The sequence below is a fragment of the Lissotriton helveticus genome, chromosome 2_1 (genome assembly GCF_964261635.1).
Source record: "Lissotriton helveticus chromosome 2_1, aLisHel1.1, whole genome shotgun sequence".
Classification (NCBI taxonomy): Eukaryota; Metazoa; Chordata; class Amphibia; order Caudata; family Salamandridae; genus Lissotriton; species Lissotriton helveticus.
In genome coordinates this window covers 1,127,454,393-1,127,481,220 of record NC_136059.1, presented here as the reverse complement: position 1 = coordinate 1,127,481,220, position 26,828 = coordinate 1,127,454,393, and the positions used below count along the sequence as shown (strand labels likewise).

The 26,828-nt window shown below is 45.9% G+C and overlaps 1 protein-coding gene across 1 annotated transcript in view; it reads left to right on the top strand.

The window, feature by feature from the left end:
- The window catches only part of DENND4C (DENN domain containing 4C), a 1,285,018-nt gene that overhangs the window by 639,033 nt on the left and 619,157 nt on the right, over positions 1–26,828 (top strand). Inside the window, exon 20 of the mRNA XM_078675962.1 lies at positions 21,052–21,196. Within this exon, the coding sequence (XP_078532088.1) occupies positions 21,052–21,196 (145 nt within the window). The remainder of the gene's footprint in view (positions 1–21,051; positions 21,197–26,828) is intronic.

The window sequence follows — 26,828 nt, the reverse complement described above, 5'->3', positions numbered from 1 at the left end:
AATATCCTGACCCAACACTAGGTGGCAGGAGTATGCAAAGCATCCTAATCTACAATACTATACAAACAGATGCTTACAGGATCAGTAACATTTCCTTTCTTTGCCCCACCAGTGGTTGAAAGTGGTGACTGATACACAATCCATGTCTTTTTGGAGTTCTTCTGGACGAGGTGCAGATCATTGGCCTCTGGTTTCCAGTGGAACAGAAGCACCACAGCAAACTCCTAGATATGCATGCTATTTAGCTGGTCCTTGAGCCCCTCCTGCTTTCCATTACAGGCAAGCCTGTCGAAGTCCTGATTGACAGTACAACTTGAATATGGCACTGCAGGCTGAACGTTAAGGTGCATCCCTGATGATCAATCATCTGATGGGTCATTCATCCCTGGATCAGAAGAGCTCACTGGGCATTAACTGCCCAACTACAGGTGTCATCTACGTACTGATTTTACAATCTTGGTCCTCCCTTTTGCATCTGGAGTTCCTTCCTCAAGGGTGTCTGGGAGACTCTATCGAATTTCAGTGGGTGATCTGAGAAACGTCTGACAAGCCCAAGCAAGATCCGTACACTCCGATAGCACCAGACTGTGCTTCATCTGAATCTCCACATTCTTTACTTCCAAGCATTAAAGATTAAGCATAAACAACTGAGTAATTTTGATTTACCTGTTGCCGCCCATCCACCAAGTCTTTCAAGAAACATCAGGTACATTGCCATTTAATACACATTAGTCAAAGTACTCTGGTTTGCCAACCCGTGTCTGCTTCATGTATTTCAGGATTGCTGACCGGCAAAGGACTGAGCAGTTGTGTCTCTAATCTGGAACCAAGGTCAGGAGTTGTTGGTTCATTCAGTTGGCATGGAGGTTTCTGGTGTTATCGGTACTCGTCCTATTTGCATGGTGCATTCTTCTCCTGACCGAGAGTGCTGGATGGGTACTGCTTGTCTACGAGTTAATATGCGGACTAAGGGCTTTCGTCTGCAGAAGTTCTGCTTGAACGCTGAGGACTTGTCTCCTAAGCTTGGGAGTTTGATTTCTATTATACCGCAGTAGGACATTAATTGGCTACTTCCCTTTTTTTTGTCTGCAAGTGTTAATCTTGTTCCATGTTAGATTCTGCATAGTCAATCTGTTGCTGACTGTACACATCTAAGAATACAGATTGCTTCGTTGTCATATGTTGCTGTGCAGGGAAGGCTCCCTCCGGTCAGTTCCAGAGGTTGCATATGGTTTCTGTGGAATCCGATCATGCCACCTATTGCCACGAAGGAGCAGTTACTGAAAATAGCACCTGGGAGAAATTCAAAAGCTGAGGAATCTGTGGTTAGGTAGAGTATCCACTTTAAAGAGCTTTAAAAAAGGTAAGTAACTTGTTCATCAATCCACGCAAAATAAATCTGATAAAAAATCATGGGGATATATAAAAGCCAGGCGAGGAGTGCCGCCTTATATGGAGTTGAACTCTGGGGGCACTCTAATCGAAGGTCCTTAGCATCACAGAGAACAACTTCCTTAGACATTTACTTGGGCTACCGATAAGCTTCCCTTTGGTTCCATTGCATATGGACCTAGGGGTTAGATCCATTGCTGAGGTAATTGCCTGCAGGCCACCACTCTTCTGGCGGCGGCTTTGGGTAACACCGGAATTGTCAGAGTATAGACTAGAGCTTTTGGAAATCCTGAGACTCCCCGGCTCAGGGAAGCTGCCATGGCTTCTATTTGTCAGGGAGAGCCTCTATGAAATAGGTCTAACACAATTATGGGACAATCCCGACACAGCCTGTTTGAGTATAACACGGAAGTCATTGAGTACTAGCTATTGGGGCAGTCTATCCGCAACACTTCAGGCAGAACCCGCACACTACACCCTCACTTCACTCTTCCTGTAAGTAAGACACTTGCAGGCTGGAGGCATGTCTCGACGAAATCCGCCCGGCACTAGGAAAGAAACTACATGTGCAGTTTCACCATGGCTGCCTCCCCCTGCGTGCTTTTACGGGTAAATGTTTGGGCGGAAACACAAGTGGGTATCCGGCATGTAATTTATGTGATGAGAACGAAGTCCACGTTTTCTTTTTTTGCCCGGGATATCAAACAGTAAGACATAGATAGCTGCTTCAGCTGTGTAAAAACCTGGGCACAACACATTGCATGGAAGCATTTAGAATCTTAAAATACAACACAGATTCTCATATAGTCTTTGTAGTTTCACGTTTTTTGAGTTCCATGTGGTGGGTCAGGAGAAACTTCCTCAAGATGCAAGATCAAGGATTTGACTGTGCCTGATTTTTCTACCATTTTTTAATCTGACAATGTATGATCTTTGATGAATTGTTTTTATTCCTTTTAAATTTGTAACCTGTTTGTATATATTTGTGGCTGTTCTTTTATGGTGAAATACTGAAATCAAGAAATATTGGAATGGAATGGATTAAAAACCAGGCAGGAAGTAGATGTAGTATAAGCTATTATAGTTGTGTTCTTTAATTCTTCCTGCAGATTACTGTCCCTCCAATATGAATAGCATTGCTGTGCAAGACTGGTTCTGGAAAAGGTTTTTTCCCCAGCAGTAGCTGTCGAGCTTTGCCAGGTGATGTCATGCAGCATCATCCGCAGCTTCACCTGCTCAGATGTGGCAAATATGTATCATAAAGGGCACCTGTGCTCATGTTGGAGTCTTTCATTGTTTTTCGAGACCTATCAATATGGGTCTCGGGCTTTATTTTCGGTGTTTTATAGGTGAAATTCCTCTACAATTGCCAGCAAGTAGGTTAAGTGTCTCTTAAGGTTTTGGGCTTTACACCCTGTTGCAGATATCTTAAAAGGATTTCCTTATCTTAGGCATATGACCTCTGTATGCATGACCTGCATGAACGGTCTGCAACTCTTCCTCCAAAAGGAAATGGAAACCCAAGCTTTTTTAGGCTAAGGTTTGCTAGGACACCTCATAGCTGTCCTTTTCCCCTTCTGCTAAGTCTTCAGATGGGGGATGATCCTCCCCAAGAAGTCTTTCCTCAAAGTACACCATAGATGGAGAAGGCTTCTTCATCCAAGAAATGCTCCTGTAACTGTTCAGAGATGCAACATTTCCTGATGCCAGTCTCCTTCTCTTTGTTGTCTTTTCGCTGCAGATTCTGGAAAATATTGAGTAGGAGTTTCCGGCTCCATCTGTCGACCTTCCTCAGGTTGAGGCCTTTTTCTCAGGCCATGCTGAACATTTTCAGTACTGGCCTGCAACCCTGTGGTTCATTCCCCAAAGGTGATGATTTTGGTGGCCTGAACCAGACGCCCCGAACTACTCACCTCTTTGTTGCTGCTTCGGAGGAAGCTTTGTGTACTAAGTTGATGGCTGCTCCGCCTTGGGCAATTGTGGTTTTGACAACTAAGGTGGTGTCTTGTAAGCAGACTTAAGCACTGCATCCACTCTCTAAGTCAGTCATCCTTATCTGAGTGGCAAAAGAGAAGGTTTGCACATGTTTTGATGATATCCCTTTGGCTGAGAATGCCGTTAGTAACAAAATTTAACCAGGTGGCAGAGTTTTTGAGATTGGATTCTGGTACCATTGAAATTCCCAACATACCGTGGGTGCACCGTTGACTATAAGTGGGAGCTGTTTGCCTGCATCCTACTAATGCAGGTAGCCTTCACCTGGACATAAAAATGCAAATTACATTGACATTCTTTACCACTCAGGCCCTCATTCAGAAGTTTGTTCATTCAATTTTGTGTAAAAATCAGTGCTAGAATTGGTTTTGCTCACTGCTGAAGCTAAGTACATTTCTGTGGTCAAAATCCTGCAGCATTCTTCCACAGTTTTAGAATCACTGCTTCCATTTAGTGAGGGGCTTTTTGAGCCAGTTCTGGTTACCTGGAAGAAACGCTTTTTGGGCCCACCATCCAGACAAATTGCACAACAACATAGGTCAGAGTCCTCTGACCCAAAGTTTTTGTCATCTCACCCTTTCCCTGAGAGGTGAACATTCAAGCCTCAACCGCCAAATTGAACTCAAGTGCTTTTTGTATGCCTCCCACAGACCAGGAGTCTGAAGACTTCACTCCTCTTTGCAGGAAAGTCTCCCCATCGGGCAGTTTCGCTTCATGCATTGTAATGCCACATTCCTCTCGACTATCAAGTCCATGCCTTAAGGTGAATTTGCAAAATCGATAGCAATCAGCCTCCCAGAACACACACACAAACTCTTTTGGGACATTTACAACGATGCCCTGAAACAATTTCTGAAGTGTGGCTTGGGCTCTGTGAACACTGCAACCTTTTCCATGGCCAGGCGGGTTACCTTGCATGGTCATCTATGGATGCAATCTTTAGGCTTCTCAGTAGATGTCCAGGCAACTCAAATGAACATACCCTTTAATAGCTCTTAAGGGAGAAGCCTGATTTCTCCCCAGAATGTTTAAAAACAACACTGAGGCACATTTGCTGGGCCTGATCTCTATGGAAAAACAGTTCTGTAGTAGGGGATCTCTGTGTATAGTCATAATCTAGTGAATAGTCCCGCCCATGTGCGTAGACCCCGGCAATCAAAAATAATCTCTTAAATTGTCAGAAAATTGCAGAACTGCAAAGACACTTAGGAGAAAATTTAAAGACAAATAATGCAGCCTATATCCACAGGCTACACTGTCCAGTACTTCAACTAGAAATTCCACCAAAAATCCACAAACAGCAAAGCCTGTCCAGATTTCCCTTGTTTTTACTGCAAAACCCCTCAGAAATGATAGAGAGGAAGGCCTGGACAGACAAGCCCCATAGGCTGCCATTATGTGGCTTAAATAGGATACTGTGCCTTTAAGAGAACCTTCCAGAACCTTCTCTCAGTATCCCAGAATGCATAGCAGGTCCAACTTACTTTCAGTTCTTTTTTCCGGCTCCTGCTTACAGGGCCCTGTGCATTGAGCTCTCCCCTTTTCAGGGGTTTATTGGAGTTTTTTGACACTTTTTGGTTTTAAAAGTGTTCTGCTTTGATTCTTGGTGTTTCCTGTTCACTTCTGTGTGTTTGTTCAGGCTTTTAGGGATCTAAAATGCCTGCCTTATTCGACAAGTGCCCAGCATGTGGAAGGAAGAAGGCCAAGACTGATCCACACGACGTCTGCATTATTTGCCTCCCTGATGAGCATGTCCCTGAAGATTGTGACATCTACCAGGCCTTTTCTACAAGGACCCTGAGGGAAAGACTGAAGATTAGGCTCCAAGGCCTGGAGGAGAGGCGTCTGCAGGCTGCAGGTGGGTCTGGGCAGGCCGGGAAGGCTCCCTCTGCCCCTGCTGAGGCCTCTGGGGGGCTCCCCAGAGGCAGGAAGACCAGCAAAAGATCCCGGTCTCCGTCGACGTCGATAGCATCGACGACGACGTCGAGAGGGATGACGACGGTGTGTTCCCCTTCTCCCCGGGGCTCCGGGTCGGGACAGCGTGGGAAATCGACGTTGAGAGGCCTGGCCAGGCCGCCGTCGAAGTCACCGCCGTCGGAGTCGTCGACGTCATCGTCGTCGTCGACGTCGAGGCATCGCCGTCGACGAAGACACCGGCGCTCGCCGTCGAAGCGACACCGCCGGTCGCCGTCGACAAGTTCGACGTCGAGGGGACCCTCGGCGTCGAGGACAGTGAGGAAGCGGTCTTCGAGAAAAAAGAGTCGACGCTCGCCGTCGAGGTCTGGCCGCTCGTCGTCGAGGGGGCGACGATCGGCGTCGAGGAAGAAACGCTCGACGTCGAGGAGGCGGCGTTCGACGCCGGAGCCAAGAGATGGCCGTTCCACGCATGGGAAACGCTCGACGTCGAGCAGGAAGAGATCAGCGTCACCTGGGGTCTCAACCTCCTCTAAGAGACGCAAGAAGGATTCTGGCGCCAAAAGTCACGCCGGATCTGGTGGCGGACGTCGGAGGCGTCGCTCCCGCTCAGGAGGGTCTGGCTCACAGGCCCCTTCCTCGAAGAAGTCATCGGGCACGAGGTACTCGGTGGTCTATACGCCACCAAGGCCTGTGACCCCTCCTCCTCCTCTACCGAAGGAGGCTCCTCCGGCTAAGCCGCCTCTTCCCTCCCTGCCTCCGCCGTCTACTGAGGGGCGGCCTCTGCCGCCAGTTCCTCCTCATAGGCCTCCGAGGTCAGTGTCCCTGCCTCTGCTTCCGACACCTCCTAAGGGTACGCCTACCCCGAAGCCCCAGGACAAACCACGGATGACGCCTCCACGGAAACCGGTGGAGCGCCCACGTGCTGGGAGGTCACGCTCCCGCTCCGGGCGATGGGAACGTTCGCGTCATAGATCTTCAACGCGATCTAGACGGCGCCACCGGAGACACAGGTCTCGTTCACGGACCAGGTCGTCTGGGACCAGGGACTACTCCCCGACCGTGTCAGATTCGCCGGACACGCGGGTCTCACCGGTCGACGATCTGGTGTCCTTCCAGGACGTGCTGTTACGGGGTGCAGCGAAACTGGGCATTACTTTGACAGTGCCCACTCCGAAGACCTCGGTCATCTTTGAGACGCTCCATCAGAAGCACTTGTCTCGGCCGTTACTGCCACTGGTGACGGGCCTGGAAGAACCGGCCCTGGATCTTTTCCTTACTCCTGCGGTGACTAAGGCGGCGCCTTCCAGACTGCAGAAGAAGTACCGGGCTCCTGACTCGGACCCGGCCTTTCTGAGGCTGGAGCCCCCTCCAGACTCGGTGATTGTGACGGCGGCGCGCAAACAACATGCCACCGCGCCTTCCTCCACAGTTCCGCCAGACAAGGAATCTAGGTGGTTGGATTCCTCTGGGAGACGAGTTTGTGGGACTTCGGCGACCTCAATGAAGGCGGCTAGTGCCACGGCCTTGCTGGGTCGGTATGACAGAGCCCTCTGGGAATCTCTTCAACAATTTGTGGAACTTCTTCCGCGGGACAAGCGGGAAGACTTCCAGGAGGTGATTAACGAAGGGATGTTGGTGGCGAATCAGGTCATCAGCGCTGCAGCCGACTCCTCTCTTCTGGCGGCGCATGGTTTCTGCCACGGAATAAACCAGCGACGACATGCCTGGCTCCGCCTTACGTCACTGAAACCGGACGCTCAGCAGAGGGTTGCCAATCTGCCATTCTCTGGCGAAACCCTGTTCGGGAAGCACGCTGACGACGAAATGGCCCGCATGAAGGCGGAAGCTGAGACTCTCACAGCGGTGGGTTTGGAGAAGCCCAAGGAGACCAAGAAGACGTACCGTCCGTTCCAACGCCGGTTCGGTGGTCAAGGTAGAGGGCGTGGACAGTCTTCTGGACAACAGCAGCAACAACAACAGCAGCAGTTCAGAAGACCATTCCAGAAACGCCAGAGGGGCAGAGGCGGCCATCAGTCGGCACCAGCGACTAAGGGCCAGGCCGGGTCTAGGCCCTGAGCACTTACTTCCCCGTCAACTGTTACCCGCTCCGGTGGGGGGAAGCATTCAATCTTTTCTGGCAGAGTGGAGAAAAATTACTCAGGACAAGTGGGTGCTGAATATTGTTTGCAATGGATACAGTCTTCGGTTCACCAGCCCTCCTCCATCGATCCCTCCGGTCGGCTCGCAGTATCAGCTGCGCGAGCTCCAGGCGGAGGCCGATATCCTGTTAAGGAAAAGGGCGATCGAAGTCGTACCTCTGTCTCAAAGGGGAAGAGGTCTGTACTCCCGATTCTTTCTGGTTCGCAAAAAGGACAAGAACGAGTTCAGGCCCATTCTGGATTTGCGAAAAGCAAACAAGTGGATTCACAGGAAAAGTTTTGCATGCTGTCGTTGCATCAGATTTATCCTCAGCTGCAACGGGGAGACTGGCTGTGTGCCATCGACCTCCAGGATGCTTACTTCCATGTGCCCATTGCACACAAACACAGAAAGTTCCTGCGGTTCCAAGTCGGCGCCAATCACTATCAATACACAGTACTGCCATTCGGACTGAAGTCTGCGCCGAGAACATTCTCAAAGTGCATGGCGGTGGTAGCAGCACACCTAAGGAAGAACAAGGTGTTTGTCTACCCTTACCTGGACGACTGGTTGATCAAGGCCTCCTCCTTCGCGGAAGCGCAAGCACACTTCCAGAAGACGTGCGTTCTCTTGAACAAGCTGGGGTTGCACATCAACATGTCCAAGTCGGTTCCGACTCCAGTCCAGTGCATTCAGTACTTGGGAGCCTCCATCGATACGTTGTCAGCAAGCGTGTCTCCTTCGGAGGAGCGACGATTATCACTGCTTCGGAAGGCTCGGGCTCTCATGTCCGCTCCATCCACTACAGTGAGGACGGTGTCTTCTCTGCTGGGATCGATGGCTTCCTGTATCTTTCTGACGCCACATGCACGGCTGCACATGAGACCGTTGCAAGAGTGCTTGGAGGATCAGTGGGATCAGAGGAGAGGATCTTGGGACGACAAGATACGCCTATCTCTGCATGCTCTTCAGTCTCTGAAGTGGTGGTGTTCAGCGGAGAATCTCCTCAGAGGGGTTCCCTTCCACAAGGACATTCCCGCTCAGGTGATCGTGACGGATGCTTCTCTCCAGGGCTGGGGAGCGCATTCCGGAGACCTACAGATTCAAGGGACGTGGTCTCCGGCGGAGTCCACGTACCACATCAATTTCCTGGAACTCAGAGCTGTTCACTTGGCCCTGAAGGCCTTTCACCCGTCCTTCCAGACCGACTCTCTCCTTGTGCAGACGGACAATACAACCACAATGTATTACCTCAACAAGCAGGGAGGATCGAGGTCACGCACCCTGTCGCAGGAGGCGCAGGCGATCTGGCGCTGGCTTCTGGCTCGAGGACTGACGATAACGGCTACCCATCTGCCAGGTGTGCAGAATGTTCAGGCAGACGCGCTGAGCAGACTGATTCAGGAAAACCACGAATGGGTCATAAACGACGAAGTACTAGGAGAAGTCTTCGCAAGGTGGGGGACTCCAGACGTAGATCTGTTTGCCACCGCAGAAAACAGCAAATGCCGAGACTTCGCCTCCAGGTACTACCAGCCGGGGACGCTGGGGAATGCGTTATGGATCAACTGGTCGAACAGCTTTCTGTACGCTTTTCCACCCATTCCCCTGATTCCGACGGTTCTCATCAAGCTGTCCCAGTCCAGGGCGCGGATGATACTGATTGCCCCGGAATGGCCCAGACAGTGGTGGTTCACGGACCTGCTTCACCGGTCTCTCCTTCCTCACATTCGGCTGCCGTGCAGGCCGGACCTTCTCACGAAGTTCGGGGGGGCTGATGTTGCATTCCAACCTCTCGTCTTTGAGTTTGGCAGCATGGCTCCTGAGTTAGTGCAATATGGTCATCTGAATCTCCCTGCAGATTGTATGGACATACTGAAGGAGTCTAAGAGACCTTCCACTAGGACTTCCTATGCTTACAAGTGGAAGAGATTTTGTATCTGGTGCAAGTCTAAGAACTATGATCCGACGACTTGTAAGGAAGATGTCATCCTTCCTTATCTTCTACAGTTGGCGCAGTCTGGCCTTAATGTCCATTCTATTAAGGTTCATCTTGCTGCTTTGACTGCCTACAGGAAATGCCCTTCGCAGACTTCCTTCTTCCAGATCCCTGTGATCAAAGATTTTTTGGAAGGCTTGAAGAAAGTGTTCCCTCCTGTCAGGCTTCCTTCGCCTTCATGGGAATTGAATGTGGTGCTGTCCAGGTTGATGAAGGAGCCTTTTGAACCTATTCATAAGGCTTCGTTGCAGCACCTGTCCTGGAAGGCGGCGTTCCTCGTGGCCATTACATCGGCCCGCAGGGTGAGTGAAATTCAGGCGTGGTGTTGCCAAGAACCTTATACTGTATTTCATGCTGCTAAGGTGGTTATGCGTACTCACCCTAAATTTCTTCCCAAGGTTATTTCTGATTTTCATGTCAATCAGACCATAACTTTGCCTACGTTTTTTCAGAATCCTTCATCTCCAGCGGAAATGTCGTTACATTCCCTGGATGTTAGGAGGGTATTGAAGTTTTATCTGGATAAGACCAAAGATATTCGTAGGTCTGACCAATTGTTTATCAATTATGGATCTGTCAGGACGGGTCTTGCGACCTCTAAGCAGTCTATCTCTAGGTGGATTGTGTCCTGCATACAGCTATGTTACCAAAAAGCTAATAAGACCTTAGGAGGTAAGCCTAAGGCTCATTCCACCAGGGGTAAAGCTGCCACAACAGCTTTGCTCCGTAATGTTCCGATTGCAGAAATCTGCAAGGCGGCCACTTGGAAGTCTGTTCATACCTTTGCTAAGCATTACTGCCTGGACACTGATGCCAGGGCAGACGCTCAGGTTGGGCAGGCTTCGCTGCGAAATCTGTTCGCACAATAGTGGCGTTAATTCTCTTTTCTCCACCGCCGCTTTGGTGTGGGGATGGGCTTGCCATTCTATTCACTAGATTATGACTATACACAGAGATCCCCTACTACAGAAGGAGTAGTTTCTGTCCTGTAACTCCAGTTCTGTAGTAGGGGTATCTCTGTTATAGTCATAAGCGCCCTCCCGCCTCCCCGGTGGAGAGAAATGTTCCTTAAGGAATGCGACAGGTCTGGCGTTTTACGCCTTCAAAAAGAACTGAAAGTAAGTTGGACCTGCTATGCATTTTGGGATACTGAGAGAAGGTTCTGGAAGGTTCTCTTAAAGGCACAGTATCCTATTTAAGCCACATAATGGCAGCCTATGGGGCTTGTCTGTCCAGGCCTTCCTCTCTATCATTTCTGAGGGGTTTTGCAGTAAAAACAAGGGAAATCTGGACAGGCTTTGCTGTTTGTGGATTTTTGGTGGAATTTCTAGTTGAAGTACTGGACAGTGTAGCCTGTGGATATAGGCTGCATTATTTGTCTTTAAATTTTCTCTTAAGTGTCTTTGCAGTTCTGCAATTTTCTGACAACTTAAGAGATTATTTTTGATTGCTGGGGTCCACGCACATGGGCGGGACTATTCACTAGATTATGACTATAACAGAGATACCCCTACTACAGAACTGGAGTTACAGGACAGAAACTACTCCTTCCATTGACACTACTGCGGCTTCTGAAGCTACTCTAGATCACAACCGCCACATCAGCAGCAAACACTCCAGCTGATCCAGACACCGTAAAATATCTAAACCTTCTTTCAGATCTTGGGTAGATCCAATGGATACGAACACCTGCAACTGCAGAATCTCCAGTCTGACATAGACCACTGTATCTGCTGCCTCAGAACCACTTGACCAGCATGGATAGGTTGGAAGGTTTCCCATTTCTTAACCAATTGTGAACAAAATGGCATATTGCTGAGTCTGCCAGCTTACTTGCAAAGGCTCCACCCTCCCCTCCCTGTCATCTCATCTGGACCGTTTTCTTTGCCCCGGACATGCTGTCTGGCACACGCCTTGATCTTATAGGTGGAGGTTCTTGCCCTTTTGAGCAAAATGTTAATAGAAGTGCTGCCCTTGGAGGAAAGGGGCATAAGAATTTACTGCCTTTGTTTCCCAAGAAGGGTGAAGGCATGAGGCTTGTGCTGACCTTCTTTTCTTGTGCCTTGTCATTTGGCATGACTAGTTACAAATTCTGTCCTGAGCCAGGTTCTCTTGGCCCACATTGCAGGAAATAGATAGATGAATGTAGGTATCCAGGAACACCAACCTATCTATTATCCATATTCACAGGTGTTACCTATGATTTACCATGCGGTCTCTATACTATCTGTTTGTGGTTCTACTTTTGGTCTGCCGACCTTGCTGTGAGTATTCACCCAGTTACTGACCATAGAGGTTTCAGGAGGTCAGGGGTTCGAGTATTTCGGTACTTGGACGATTGGCCCTTGGAAATGGGCTTTTGTGTGCTGCGTTTAGAATATGCTCCGCGCACCGTCACACTCCTGCTTGATTACAACTTTACCATCCGTACCTAGAGGTTTCACCTCTTTCCCACACAGATTGCAGAGTCCAGTACTAATTTATGTTACAAACACACTGATCTCTGTTCTATAAGCGCCATGCATATTGGTTGCACTTGCAAGGTGGCCAATGAGCGCCTTTCAGGGGTGCCCGAGAGGGCAGCAGCTCCACTATCAGGGGACCCTCATGACTCTGGTGCAGATTTTCGAGGTTGCTTTAGCAGACCTTCATTGTTGTATGGGCCCTTCCAAACTCGTTGGAAATTGCCATTTTAATGCTTAACAAGCCATATGTTAGTGTTATGAATGCCTGAATGTTGAGCTAGAATGCTCATCTCAATGAGAGGATGGCACAATAGCTTTATTCCACAACAGAGCAATGCTTGCAGATCAATGTGATTTAGCTACAAACTGTTCCCCTTGCTCTGAAACGATTTCACCCTTTTTTCCCCTCAGAGTACCATTCAAGTCCTGTCCTAACACAACCACCGTCTATTACGTAAACAGACAAGCTTGTTGGAGGTCTTTCTCACCGTTTTGGGAATCCTTATGCATTTTGCAATAGGGTGTATTACCAGTCGTCGTCCACCACATTGGCATCACCATTACAGCTGCCTTTCACTAGAGGACCACGAATGATGGAAACAGAAGTGACCAAAATTATCTTTTGCAGTTTGAGTATCCAGGCATGAAACTTTTCACTTGGCCCTTAACAGGAAGGGTTTCATTTCTTTTGTATATGCTTCCCCCAGATGGTACTATGTGGGAGCCCTTTAGGTTCAACTGTTCTCATAGCTTGTGTTATGCATTCTTACTGATTCCCCTTTCTGGATGTCATTTGAACTGCCAAGAAATGCCCCGCTAAATCTATTTCTTTTGAGCCACTGGAAAACGGTTGTTTGCTGATGTAAGGCTGAAGGTTTAAATCTTTTCTGGTCCCCCACTTTCTTCACTTATATGCTTTTTCGTTCTCTCCTAATCAGCAGGTCATATAAGTGGGTAATGTGAAAGGCTATTTGGCTGCTCTATATGCCATCATTAAATCTCCCTGACTAATGACTTTTCACATGGGATAGTCCATTGTTTTTTCCCATCTTTCTTTCCTCATCCCCACCCCACCAAAGATAGGAAGAGAAGAGACTACATAGGCTGCATTCCAAGTGTGTGGTGTGATATTTCATTGACTACACACAAGAAGACAGAGTTGGCAATCAACTGTTTGCAGACTTTGCTGGAGTAAATAAGGGCAAGATGAAAATAAAGCAAATGATTCCACATTGGGTTATGCTTTACATAAAGATCTGCTCTACCTTTGCCAGGAAAGATCCATCCGCTTTTAGTGGTGCCCACACCACGAGTGATATTTATTTATTTATTTGTGGATTTATTGAGCGCATACGAATCATCCCCGAAAGGATCTCTCGGCGCTATATAGGAGAAAGAAAGTGAGGATAAGTCTTCAAAAGAGCCATGTCTTCAACAATTTTTTTAATTCGTTCGTTCACTGCAGAACCTGAAATTTTGTGGAAGCATATTCCAGTGGCTGGCTGCCAGATGGGAGAAGGCTCTACCGCCAATACGTGCCTTCCGTATTTTCTGGGTACACAGAAAATTAGAGTTACTGGATCTCAGTTGTCGGGCTGACTGATACCACCTGAGTTTTTTCCTAAAGTAGGCCGGACCCTATCCCTTTAGTGATCTGAAAACTACACAGAGCATCTTGAAGATAGCTCTCTTCCTCACCGGGAGCCAGTGTAGCTGATGCAACAGTGGGGCTGATGGCGAGGGCGAGGCGGGATGCCGTGTTCTGCACTACCTGGATGCGAGATAAAAGATCTTCCCTTGCTCCCACCAGCAGGTAATTACCATAATCCATCCGACTCACCAGGAGTGCCTGGATAAGGGTCTTCCTTGCTGACAGAGGGATCCACGGAAAGACCTTCCTAAGCATTCTCTTGGTGCCAAAACAGGCACCTGAGACTGTCTTGACCTGTTCCTCCATGGATAGCTTGTTGTCTATCTTGATGCCCAAGTTTTTCGCCCAGGTTGGTGGGCCACCACTCTGGGGACCAGATGGTCTCCGCCTTCCCAAACAGCAAGATTTCAGTTTTTGAGGAGTTAAGCTGTATAAAATTTCTCCTCATCCAGGTAGCGATGTTGGCCATGCAGCTTCTAAACCTTGATTGGGTGGACATAATATCCTCCCCAATCGGGACGATTAGCTGGGTATTGTCCGCGTATGAGATGGTTTGAAAGCCATGACTCCTGATGATATCAGCCAATGGGGTTACGTACACATTAAACAGGGTTGGACTAAGCACAGATCCCTGTGGTAGACCCTTATCTACCTTAACGGTTTGTGATACAAACGTATCTAGCTGGATGCTCTGGGTACGCTCTGAGAGGAACCTTTGAATCCACTTAAGGGCCCTTCCCTGCACCCCAATCTCCCTCAGTCTGCCTAGCAGCGCCTTATGTGAGATGGTATCAAAAGCTGCTGACAAGTCAAGGAGGACTAGGATTACTGGGGTCCCGCTATCACAGGTCATCCTTATGGTATCCGTCACCTCCAACAGTGCAGCCTAAGTGCTATGGGAGGCACGGAATCCAGACTGGGTGGGATCCAAAGGTTGTGCTGTTCCAAATAATTAGATAGCTGTTGGTTCACCAGTTTCCAAAACCTTCAAGCAACAGGGGAGTAGAGAAATTGGCCTGTAATTCTATAGGGCGTTCAGGTCCGCTGCCACCTTTTTTAGGAGTGGTTTTAACCGCACACTCTTCCAGTCATTTAGAAAAACCGCCCTCTCCAATTAGATGTTATATATCTTGACAAGAACATCTGCCAAGACCGGGCTGAGGGTTGGCATAACAGCTGGTGGCACCGGGTCAAGTGGCGAGCCAGATTTTACACGGCTTAATAGGGGCTCTACTTGCTCTCTAGTTACATTAGTAGAGGAGTCCAGCCCATAGGACAGGACCACTTCTTGCGGTCGAATTCCGGGTAGATGTTCCTCCCCCAGATCGTATGATGTAGATCCAAAGGACTGATAAATCAAATCGATTTTACTGGTGAAATACCTGGCTAGGTCTTCACACCGATCCTGTGTGGGGGGTGGATGTCTACTGCTGTCATCAGAAGCATCCAGGTGCCTGATATTTTCCAGACAGCCACCTGGTCCTCCTTACATGCCACAGCTGTGTAGCCTTCCTTTTTTGGTATGGTGTGGTATTCCCTGAAAATATTGCACCTACAACTAATAGATTGTATAAGTCCCAAAGGAGAGTTATTAATTTTTCTGGGAAACTGAGAACTCAGTGGTGCTTCTCACTCTCCCCGCTGAGTTTCAATGGTATGAATAGGAATTTTAGGAGCCAATCAAACCCGTCTGAGATCTCTCATCTGCAGTTGATTATCTGCAACTCCGGAATCATTACACACACACAAGTATTGGTATTTCGTAATGAACTGTTATTTGTTATGTATGTATTTGTCTACAGTTGTTTTGAGTAAGTAAGAACTACCATAATAATTATGAACAAATCAATAAAATAGTTAGAACTTTGAGTGCAAAATATTTCTACTCAACTAATCTAAACTCTATATACGTTTCTAATAGCTTATAATATCCATTCTACTTCTGTTATATGGTGAGTCATGTAGAGCTCATCCACATAACTGTGTACTGTCCAGGCTTGAATTTGGATATTTGTCTGTAAGCATACCTCTAGCAATTTGTCCATCTGTCTTAACCTGCATCCATCGCAGTTATCTATTACATCTATTGCCTTGGTCCATGGTGATAGAAAGATCTCTGCCTATTCTGCACCGGTACTTGTTACAGTTAAATAAGGCTTTTGTTTTTGTTGAGGAATTACACAATCTGCCGCCTGTTGCAAGTCTCTGGTGCTTCTGATTAGCTTGTAATGCTAAATGCTCTAGCCTGTTATTGTAAGCAATAGAAAATTATGTTGCTGTCAAGCACATTTAATCATTTAATTTGAAAGCCTGCATTATTTGGCAAGCTGAAGCTGGCAAAGAAAGGTCTGTCTTTGTAGCATTTTCGTGCACTAAACTGGTTCATTGTAACATACAACCCTGCCTGTTATGTTATGTTATGTTATGGAGATATTTAAAGCGTGCGATTACCCGGAGGTGTCCTGGCACTGGTTACTTCTCGTGCAGCAGAACTAGGAGGGAAGAATTATTTGTTAAAGAGCTAGGTCTTCAACCCTTTCCTAAAAGCTAGAAGGTTGGTAGCATTCCTCAAGTGGACTGGGAGACCATTCCAGGCTTTGCCTGCACCTAAAGAGAAGCTTCTGCCACCCCATGTGCCTTTTTTGAGGGTGGGACTATAACCAGTTTAGCTTCTGATGATCTCAGAGTTCTTACTGGTCTATCCCACTAAAACTGGCGTCTCAAATTATCAGGTCCCCCCGCCCCCTCCCCTCTTGCAGCTCTTTAAAAACTATACACAGAGACTTAAACTGCACCCGATTCCTAACCGGGAGCCATTGCAGTTTTTTTTATTTTTGGGGGGATTGGGGAGAATTTGGGAGTACCCGTAAGAAGTCTGGCCGCAGCATTCTGAAGCAGCTGGAGTTTATACAAAAACGTTTGCTGAATATTTAGGTATAAGCTGTTACAGTAGTCCAGCCTTGATAAAACCAATGCTGTGACCACTGTTTTCCGGCATTCTAATGGAAGGAGCCGTATTACCTTCTTGACAATTCTCAAAATATGTGCTGTTTTTGAGACCACTGCATTGACCTGGGCTCCCAAGGTCAGTTTCTCATCCAACAAAATTCCCAGATTTTTCACCTTTTTTTTCACAATTTTTCCCAGATTTTTCACCTTGTTGGAGGGTGAGGTGAGCCCAGAGATGCTGGCCACCATTTGGGAGTCCCAAAATTGGGATCATTTTCGAACATCATCACTCTTCCATCCATCTTCCTACTGCCTCCATGCAGGATTGAAAACCGACATCTATTCCCAGTTCTTGGCCGAGTAATAGAGACACCACATTTTGTGTGTCATCTGCATAAGATGTGATCCCAAATCCAAAAGCCCTGATAACAGGGGCCAAAGATGAGACATACACATTAAAGAGTGTTGAACTCAAGGATGACCCCTGCGGCATACCGCATGGCAGTGTGAAGAGTTTTGACTGAAATTTCCCCAGCGATACAATCTGCCCTCTGTCAGATAAAAAAGACTTAAGTAGATCCCAGGCTTTACCCCGAACCCCACACTTCCTGAGACGGTCCATCAAAATCTCATGATGGACCGTAACAAATGCAGCAGAAAGATGCAATAAAATCAAGGCTGCCCTACCTCCCCGATCCGATCCACTGTTGCTCTAATCTCTTCTGTAGCTTTAATGAGAGCCAGCTCCGTGCTATATCACTCTCTAAAACCATACTGTGAGGGATCCAGAGCATGAGCTTCCTTCAAAAAAGCACTGAGTTGACAATTCATAGCTTTCTCCACCATTTTGGCGGGGAGAGCAAGATGGGAGATCGGGCGAAAGTTGTTTGGATCATTGTGGTCCAGGCTTGGCTTTTTCAAAAGGGGAAGTATTGAAGCCACCTTCCACTGCTTAGGAAACTGTCCAGTTTCGAACATGCCATTAAAAATGGCTGCAAGAGATAACGCGATTGGCCTAGGGGCCAATTTTATAATCTTTACTGGACAAGAGTCAAAAGGTGAACCCAATTTAATTCCTGTTAAGAGCTCTAAAGTTTTGTGCGCAGTCAGTGGTTTAAATTTGTCCAGTACGTAGGGGGAGAACCGAGTATGTTCAGAGGCTTCCTTCACCATTTTTTGAACCATCATTATTTGATCCACTGAAGACTGAAAATATGCTCACGACTTTATTAAGAAAGAATTTAGCGATCTCCTCACATAGATCTAAACTAGGTTGGACAATAGCTTGCCTCAGGGAAGCTAATTCGGAGACCGTTCGGAAGAGCTCTTTAGATGAATTTTTTACTAGTTCAATTTGAGAGGAATAAAATGTTTGTTTAGCAGCGAAAATGGCTTGCTTATAAATTTGGAGGCTTGATTTATACAATATCTTCTCAGCATCTATGTAGCTTTTCCTCCAAATGCGTTCTAGGCGTTTACAATTACATTTGAGTCTTTATCTCCTCAGTATACCATGGGGCAGAGGGATGAATCCTTTTTGGACAGATAATTTTGATTGGAGCGAATTTGTCACATGCCTGTGTAAGCCATCTGATGTAGGATGCAGCGGCCTCCTCAACCCCATCCGTTAAATGACCTGCAGAGGAAGTTAGAAGCTCCTGAAAGGCAGTCCCATCAACTCTATTCCAGGCTCTAGTCTCTACCATTTCTTTATGATGGCTACTCCTTGTATGTTGATCCGCCACATCGAGCTCAAAAAGAACAGCCACGTGGTCGGACCACACCAGTGGTAGTAGGCAAGTCCATGACAAGCCTGGATGATTTGAAAATCTACTATCCAGGATATGTCCAGCCACATGAGTTGGCCCTGTAACAAGTTGTGTAAGATCCACAATATCCATCATATCCAGCAACTTAGCTGTACCCAGGTCGTTCGGGAGTTCTAAATAAGTTAAAATCTGCCAAGATGGTATAAGTGTTACAGCAAAGACCTTCTTCCAGCATGTTCCCCAGGGGACCAGTGAACAAGTATCTGGCCCCAGGAGGCCTATATAATAGCATGCCTTCAAAAGGATGATGGTTGGTTAATCTGCAATTGAAGGACATGGCTTCGTAAGCCGTTAAAGATGCAGGCCTAAATACAGCCTGAATAGAGTTGTGATAAATAACTGCCAACCCACCTCCCTTCCTATCTGGCCTATTAGATACCTGGCAAAAGAAGCCTGGTGGCGTAGCTTTCACCAGATAAGGTCCGGATGCCTCGTCCGTTCATGTTTCTGTAATGAAAGCTATCTTTATGTAGTTGTCCTCTATAAGCCTTGCGCACTCTAGGCTATGTTTGATCAAAAACCTTGCATTAACTAGCATACATTTAAAAGTTTTATTATTATCGGGTCCGGCTGCAGCTGTCCTTTTACCCTCCTTGGGCCTAATCGGCTGATAACAAATAGCAGGTAACATTGTATTACACTTAGGACAAGCCCCTAAAGGAGTAATCAGCCATAATTCAAAAGAAAGGCATATACAATCTGCGGCCCTATGAGCCCTATTGAGGTTCAACAGGGTAGTTTTGGAATATGTATAGACCGGGTACTCACCTGGTCCCAAACTGCCAGGCGTTCGGGCGCTGTGCGCGGCCAGAGCGCGGACGGGCTTGCCTTAGGCGCGCCTTCGGCGCTGTGCGCTCGCGCCAGTGTCTAATTAAATAGGTAATGTGAGGCAAAGAATAGCCTGCTACCCCACGTCCTCCCAAGATGGCTGCCCCCGCCTGACTCGAGCGCGAGTCAAGCAGTGTCCAGGATACGCCCCCCCCCCCCGCAAAGTTTAGAAAATATCGGGTACACAGGTAAGCTTAAAACAATAAAAAATAGACTAAGACTTTTTAAAAAGATGTTAGTGCAGTTTACTTCATGTACTAAAAAACACTGTGCAAACACTGTGAAAAAGTCAATAACCATACTAAAACGCAAATATTACAGTCTTCATCAAAGCAGAAAGGCGAGATGCCAAAACCTAGTGCTGCCTATCTCCCGGCTCAAGCCTCGGGAGAGTATTGCCTGTATTGTATGTAACAGTATCAAAAATAAATACGTCATGACCAATACATTAGGAGGGTATTTTTAGGACTCCTTCACTAACTAAGTGCAGAATCTATAGAAAGTGTTCATCAGAAGAAAAAATGACTTCTCTTCTGGATCAATGTTTTTGGGTGAATTTGTACCTTCCCACGATTGCCTACTACCCTCCTTACTCCTCTGTGAGTTAATGGTTTTTTTTTCGTTTTTTTTTGTTCTCATTTGCCCCTCTTCACCCTTTTCTCTTACGATAGCGCCCCAGGGTGTTTTCATCTCATACAATAAGAAATTTTTACTCTCTTAGTGGGGAGTACACTCCCTTAACCGGCCTACGTAAAGCATATTTCCACCGAGATTTCAGAGTGACTTAATCATAGGACTTTCTTCCACCCTTGCCTTCACAATTTCACCCACACCCTTCACCCATAACAGTTTAAGAAAGGAGTCCAAAATCTATATCTCTTCTCATGCTGGCCGACCATATCCAGCTTTGCTACAGCCCTCATAGCTCTTATCCAAGCCAAACTTGTCGGAGGATCAGCAGAGATCCACAACTTGCATATTTCCCTTCGGGCCAACAATATAGCATAGAACACCAACTTTACTTTATCGTCCAAGCCCCTACCTTGTAGATCTGCTCTTCCCGTAATAACAAGTTCAGGGCTTACCTCAATATATTGGGCCAATGCAGCTGACAAGCATTTACTCACATCACCCCAAAAATCTTTTATCGCCGGGCATGTAACAAACATATGCATGTCGTCCTCATTTGGGCTGCTACATTTAGGGCATCTCACCATACCACCATCTTTGAATTTCGCCAACTTCTACTGTGAGTTATGTTATTAGTAAGAACTCAAGTAATACATTGTATCTGCTACTGCTATTGCTGCTATTATTTATCAGCTCACGGTTCCTCTCCCCACACCTCGATGGGGCATTGAGAAAGTATTGGGAACCAATGCCGACACATCAGTCTTCACATTCTAAATCATATCCTGGGCTGGTGAAGTCGCATATGATGGTGCTTGGTGGATAGTTACTGCAGAGGAACAGTGTCTGGATCCAGTGCTGCACTTATAGGATATTCGTCAGATGAGGAATCTGTTGGAAGATCTAGTTTCCTTCAGAAATATCATTAGCAATGGTAAGTAAATGTTATGTTGGTCCTTATCACTATTATAAGGTGAACCAATAATGTTCCTGGTTGACTGAAAAATGAAGAGAAACGGTCTTTTGATTCAAATGTTTGTGAATCTTTAATGGTGAATCCCTCATTTTCACATTATTTTAATTGCATTTTCAATTAATAAAAAACAAAGTAAAATAAAATGAGACCATGGAATGTGTCATCCCCATTGCTCATTGCCTTCTTTGTGAATACTTTTCAGAAGCCACAATAAATCAAGAGCAGGTGCAACTGATTCTTGATAAAATATTAAGTTGATTACCTTTAATTTCTCCCATCAGGTGGTTTTGCTGAGTCCATGGCCTAGTAGCAATCGCAGTGGTGCTTTTTTGTGGATGAAAGTCAGAAATGTGGTGCAAGGCGCAACACAGTTTCGGCAGGCTCTAAAGAAAAAAACGCATAGTGCTGGGGGTTCTTCTGTGTCAGGTATTAACATTAATTTATCACGTGAGATTTTTTTGTACATGTGCTTTGTAGTTTGAATACTAAAGGTCTCTTTGGAGATTTCATTCTTTCATTGTTGAACTCAGTGATGCCATAGAATGACATCACTGAGAGATTCTGTAAAGACAGTCGGTTGAAGAAGCTGGAGGTCGCTTTACACTTGTGAATATGTACTTCTATGAATAAAGGCTTTTATTCATTAACCACTGCCTCTGTGGTTACTACGTTTTATGGCGACAAGGATGGGATTTGTGAGAAAAGGAGAAAGTAAATTTTCCAGACCACAAAGAGTAATAAAAGTAATGAACTCAGTGGTAATTCTTGATGATGGAAAACTGTGGAGCATGGGTAACTTATGCAAAATTGATGCTCCAAATTCTATTGAGTGATTATGTTATTATTTATTATAATATTTCCTGTTATGAATTTTAATGTGTATAACTATTGATGTGTTATTGTAATTCCTTGTAAGGGGGAGGGATGTGTGGAGATTCTTTAATTGTAGAACTCAGTGATGCCATAGAATGACATCACTGAGAGATTCTGTGAAGACAGTCGGTTGAAGAAGCTGGAGGTCGCTGTAAACTTGTGAAGATGTACTTCTAAGAATAAAGGCTTTTATTCATTAACCACTGCCTCCGGGGTTACTACATTTTACTCTTCAGACTCCTACATATATTTCATTAAACAGTTGATCAAAATGCAGCGTTTTCTAGTCACCTTGCCTCCCAAGTCATCACTTAATCAAAGCAATTCAATTAATAATTCCTCCGAGCAAGGAAGCTCAGAGGCTGGGTTTCCTTAGAGTTTCTGCACATCCAGAGGCTTAATTTTGCCCAGTGTACTGATGGTGAAAAAGAAGTTTTGTTGGTCTGTAATTTACATGGGAGACTGAGGAAGAGAATCAGTGTATGAATTACACCATTTGGGAAGGACAAAGTGAAAGGTTAATAGTCTTATGCCAGTAAAGAATTAGTATGTTGTATGGTCTCTGCCAAGGTTACCCCAGGCTTGGCGAGGGCTGCAGCAGTGTATGTGGTTATTGAATGCATTGTTGAAGGCCTGACTATGTCGGGAGCCTGCTGTAGAGCCTTTGTTGTACGCGATCAGACGGATATTTGCTAGATGCACTTAATATCTTGTCCGCCTCTGTTGAAACATTATATGATTCATTCCACTTAATAAAGGGCAAACTAGAATAAATCCTCTTCCAACTATAAGCCACAATAAATCATCCCTGCATTGCTTCCATTCCTGTGTTTATGGGGATACACAGAAAGATTAACTGCCCCATTTAGAAAAAGACTGCTTAAGTTAAACCATTGTGACAGTTAAAAGGGAAAGCGCTCCAGTACTTCTATCCAACCTCATACATTAGGTCAACAGGAATGTTGTGACATCTATTCCTTTCTCAATTTACTTGCCACAGACATCTTCTTGTAGGTCTTCCCTCTCATATATGCCAGCGTAAGGGTCATTGGAAGCCTTCTCACCATCACAAATTTAAAAGTATCCTCATATAAAGTTGTTGCATTCAGACTATTTCATCCAAACACACTAACAAAATTGATTCATACTATTACCAGAGAATGCTTTATGAAACTTCGCAATTGCATAGGGTGCCATGATTGTTCAGATGGCGCGAAGGATATAAAAAGGCAAAAATTAAGAATGAGTTAACGTTATCGAGCGCAAATTAGCTATAACTAATCAGTCAACCAACCTTTGAACTTTTAAGAGTTAAGTTAGGCTTGCCATTTCAGACATATGCAGAGTCCCTGGCCACTAACTCTGAGCTTGTCAGTCGCAAAAGGCTTACAACATAGAGCAGTAACGTATGTCTTGCCTCTTCAGCATGAGCACTGTAACCCTACAGTGTCTAAGTCCATTCTTAGGCATTGCAAGTGCAATAAAGCCTTAAAGAGTATATGGTCTGATAGTGTCATTACAAACTCCACAGCACCATAATGGGTTTACTGAATTCTGGGAAGTTTGGTAGCAAACGTCTCCGCATAATAAACCCACACTGATGGCAGTGTGGGATTTATTATACATTGCAGCCTCTGGTTGGGTCCCTGACTGCTGAACACCAGCCTGCCACCATGAGACAAGTTTCTGGACCCCTGGAGTGCAAGCCTTCGCTCTCTGGACCCAGAAACAAAGCCTTTCCTGGATAGAGGTCTTCCACCTCCCCCAGGTCGGGAAGAGCCATCTGTGGCAGGGGAGCTTCAAAGGCCTTGCAGCCTTTGCAAGTGACCCCGAGTCTCTCCTGCTATCAGGAGCAGGCTCCCTTCCTGTCTCACCCTCTTTTTGTCTGAAAGACACAGGACGAATTTGAACAGCCCAGAAGGTGTGCCCACCGCTAACAACCCCCACCCTTCAGCTGAGGGAGGCGAGGTGAAGCATGCTCTTCAGCGCCCGCCATCTTGCAGATGGCAGACACTGTCTAATCAGGATTAGGGATTGTGCCCACTCCTCTATGTGGGGTGAGAACACCAAGGGTGAAGCCACCTTAAGGTCAGTAGCCCATTGGCTACTGCCTCAAGACCACTAAAATGCTCTGAACCCAGAAGGCAGACTCCTGCAACCTACGAAGGAGGAGGACGGAAGAAGTTGCACAGCAGAGGCGACTACAGAGCAGAACTGACTTTGCCCCAGCCCTACATGCCTGTCTGCAGTTTCCCGTGATCCTGCTCAAAACCCCCTGGGAGGACTGACTGCCTTCAACAAAGACCAGATGTCCTGCAAACAGCAGCTCTGTTCAAAAGTAACTCCAAAGACAGACTCCGAGCCTGCTGAGGATGAAGAAACGACGCCTGGAAACCCCACTGTACCCGTCGCCTACTTACCGAGTCCAAGTGGCCCACGGTTCCCAGCGAGGTCCCCCAGCGCTCCAGAGTATGTGTCCCCAGTAGGTTGACCCCTCCAGGACTCCCCGATGACGCCAGCAGCCTCTGCACGGAGACCCCCCACTGCGATTGGCCTGTTAAGGTTAAATCCGACCTCAGAAGGCACCCCTGTATCTGGCTGCCCAGAGCCCTTGAGAAGAGGACCTGAGGTGCACCTACGTTCCTGAGCCCTCCAACGTACCTGCCCTGCCCTGCTTTTGGTTCCTTTCGGAAGACTTCCTGAACCGAGCCTGCAACTAAAATCCAAAACTAGCAGCCTCCATAGGATTACATTGAGCTCCCAACCCCTCCTAGGCAGCCTACACCCGGCCGCCCCTGCGCCGCTGGTGGTGTGGACTTTGTCTTGACCTGCGACCCCCCCTATGCCCTGACTTTATCCCTAGGAGCTTGGCTGCCGAGATTGAGTGGCCTGGCTGTGAGCAGCCCCCAACCAAAGTGCCCCATTGGCTAACATTGGCATCCTGCAATCTGCATCCGGTTTCTCTAGTTCCGTAATTTGAGTGCCTACCTGGGCCTTGGGGAAACTTGGTCCTAACCCCCAAAACTCCCACTTGTAAGGCGTTAACTTACCTGTAAAACCGATAACCATTTTTCTCCCATAGGAACCCTTGTTATGAGATTTTGGGCATAAATGTGTTGAACTGGTGTTTGTATGGCGAAAAGATAACTAAACTGCAAAGTATTAAAAGTCTTACTAACCCTGTATTGTAAGATCCCTATGTGTGGTATCTAGGCATACCGCCCCCAGTACTTAATATAATCCATAAGTAATTACTGTGTAATTAAAACAGCTTTTTTTTAAAGTGATACAACCCTGCAACAACAGCAAATCCATCCTCAATTGCATTTCTGTGTAAAGTTTTACAGTCGAAAGTATATTTTACCTACCTGTACAAAGTCCTGCTTAGTTCTAGAAATAAAATACAAGTATACCTTATGTTATACTTACCCAGTTGGTCTGGATTCTGTCTCTGTGTGTGTGCGCATCAGTCTAGATGGAGTGAATACAAATACAGGCTTAACACACCCTCTGGATAAGCCTAACTGCTCACCCACTGTACCATAAAGAGAGCTGTTAGTACTTACCTAATTTAAGTAGAAATAAAGTTCCCTTGGTGGAAAATTGTATTGCAAATAAATCTCTATATTACCTACACAGACTACAGCCCATGTGTTAGAACTTAAGCATTACTAGATAAAGCTATATTCATGCAGAGGTCGGTGAAAAAGTATTTTATTGTTATAAAACCTCAGACATCATAGTTAAAACTCGACAGGTGACAGTCTGTACTAAAAAATCAACAATTGACAATATCACCAACACATACAATACATTTGCAATTAATAAAACATCATTTCATCTAAGCACAAAGTTTAAAACCAAATATATGTAATTATGTTAAAAAACAGAAGACCTTTTTTTAACCAGGCCTAAAGTAAATATACCGACAAGCAGATGACAGAGAGACAAAAAAGGACAGTATATTTTGTCATAAGATAACACATCTGGGTTAGAAAAACTTTCTTGGCTGATCCTAGGTACAATCTCAATATTTTCTATCTATAGGATGAGTTGTTCCCATAGATTGTGTAAGGGGCAGCGTCAACGCGTTTCGATGGTTATATTTAATGTCCATCTTTTTCAAGACCATAATATACGTCTCTCTTATGTTAGCCACTGATTTATTGCCGGTTGCTCTTGATTCCTGTAGGCAGATACAATTAATTAATTATTTTACATTTGGGCAGTTGGTCCCTCCCATATTTGTCTTACTACGTCACTATTAGGTTTCCAGAGAGGAAACTTATCATCTTCAAATCACAAGGTATACACAAGTCCTACCATTTGTGTTCTGGGGAGAAGACATATTGTTCGCCTACTTACTTTTACAGTGCTTTAGTTCATTGCATACTCCCAATTTTTTATTTTTATCCTATTTGGTTCTATCAAATGGGCTGTTCATAGCTTCTCTAATATCTCTTCCAAATCTACTAAACCCTTTGTATCGTTAAGGGTATGGATGGCAAACTAATCACTCATTTGACCCCCCCTCCCCTTGGTGGTGCTAGTCTCTGTTTATTCAGAAAGGGGGCTCTGATCGCGAAATGGGTTACCTTATTTTATGTCATTCAATCCTATAGTATATTCGTTTTGTGGACATATCTTGGTCTCTTATACCAAAGTTCTAAAAATAAATTGATAATAATATATGATTAGTACTCTGGCATATGGGATATTCTTCACTTTATATTTAGCGCAACAAACCCCTTTCTTACCTCAACATGAAACACCACCTTAGGTAAGAGTTAATTCTATGACTGTTGTGTTGGTAATTTCAAATATCCGGCGTTCTAAAGAGGTTTATTCACGGGTTTCATCTAGGAAAAAGAGCTGATGTTAGTTCTCTTTGCTTCCTGATCAAGGAAAAACTGATTTTTATGGGCACATTACTGTTAGCCTCTCTACATTTTACCTGATCGCGGTCCTGTGTTGTGTTTTTAACTGCCTTCCTTTGATTCAAGAGCACGGTCAAAAGTTGTTTTTAAAAGCGGCGCCCTCCCCTGTTTGGTAATCCCCGAATCTGGATCTGTGGATAAAAACTATCTTTCGTTTTATTGTGTTACTCTTAGATAAGTGTGGTGCTGCTATTTGTATATGGGAAAAAAAAGAAGAAAACTTCACCTTTTACATGGGGCGTCGGCTA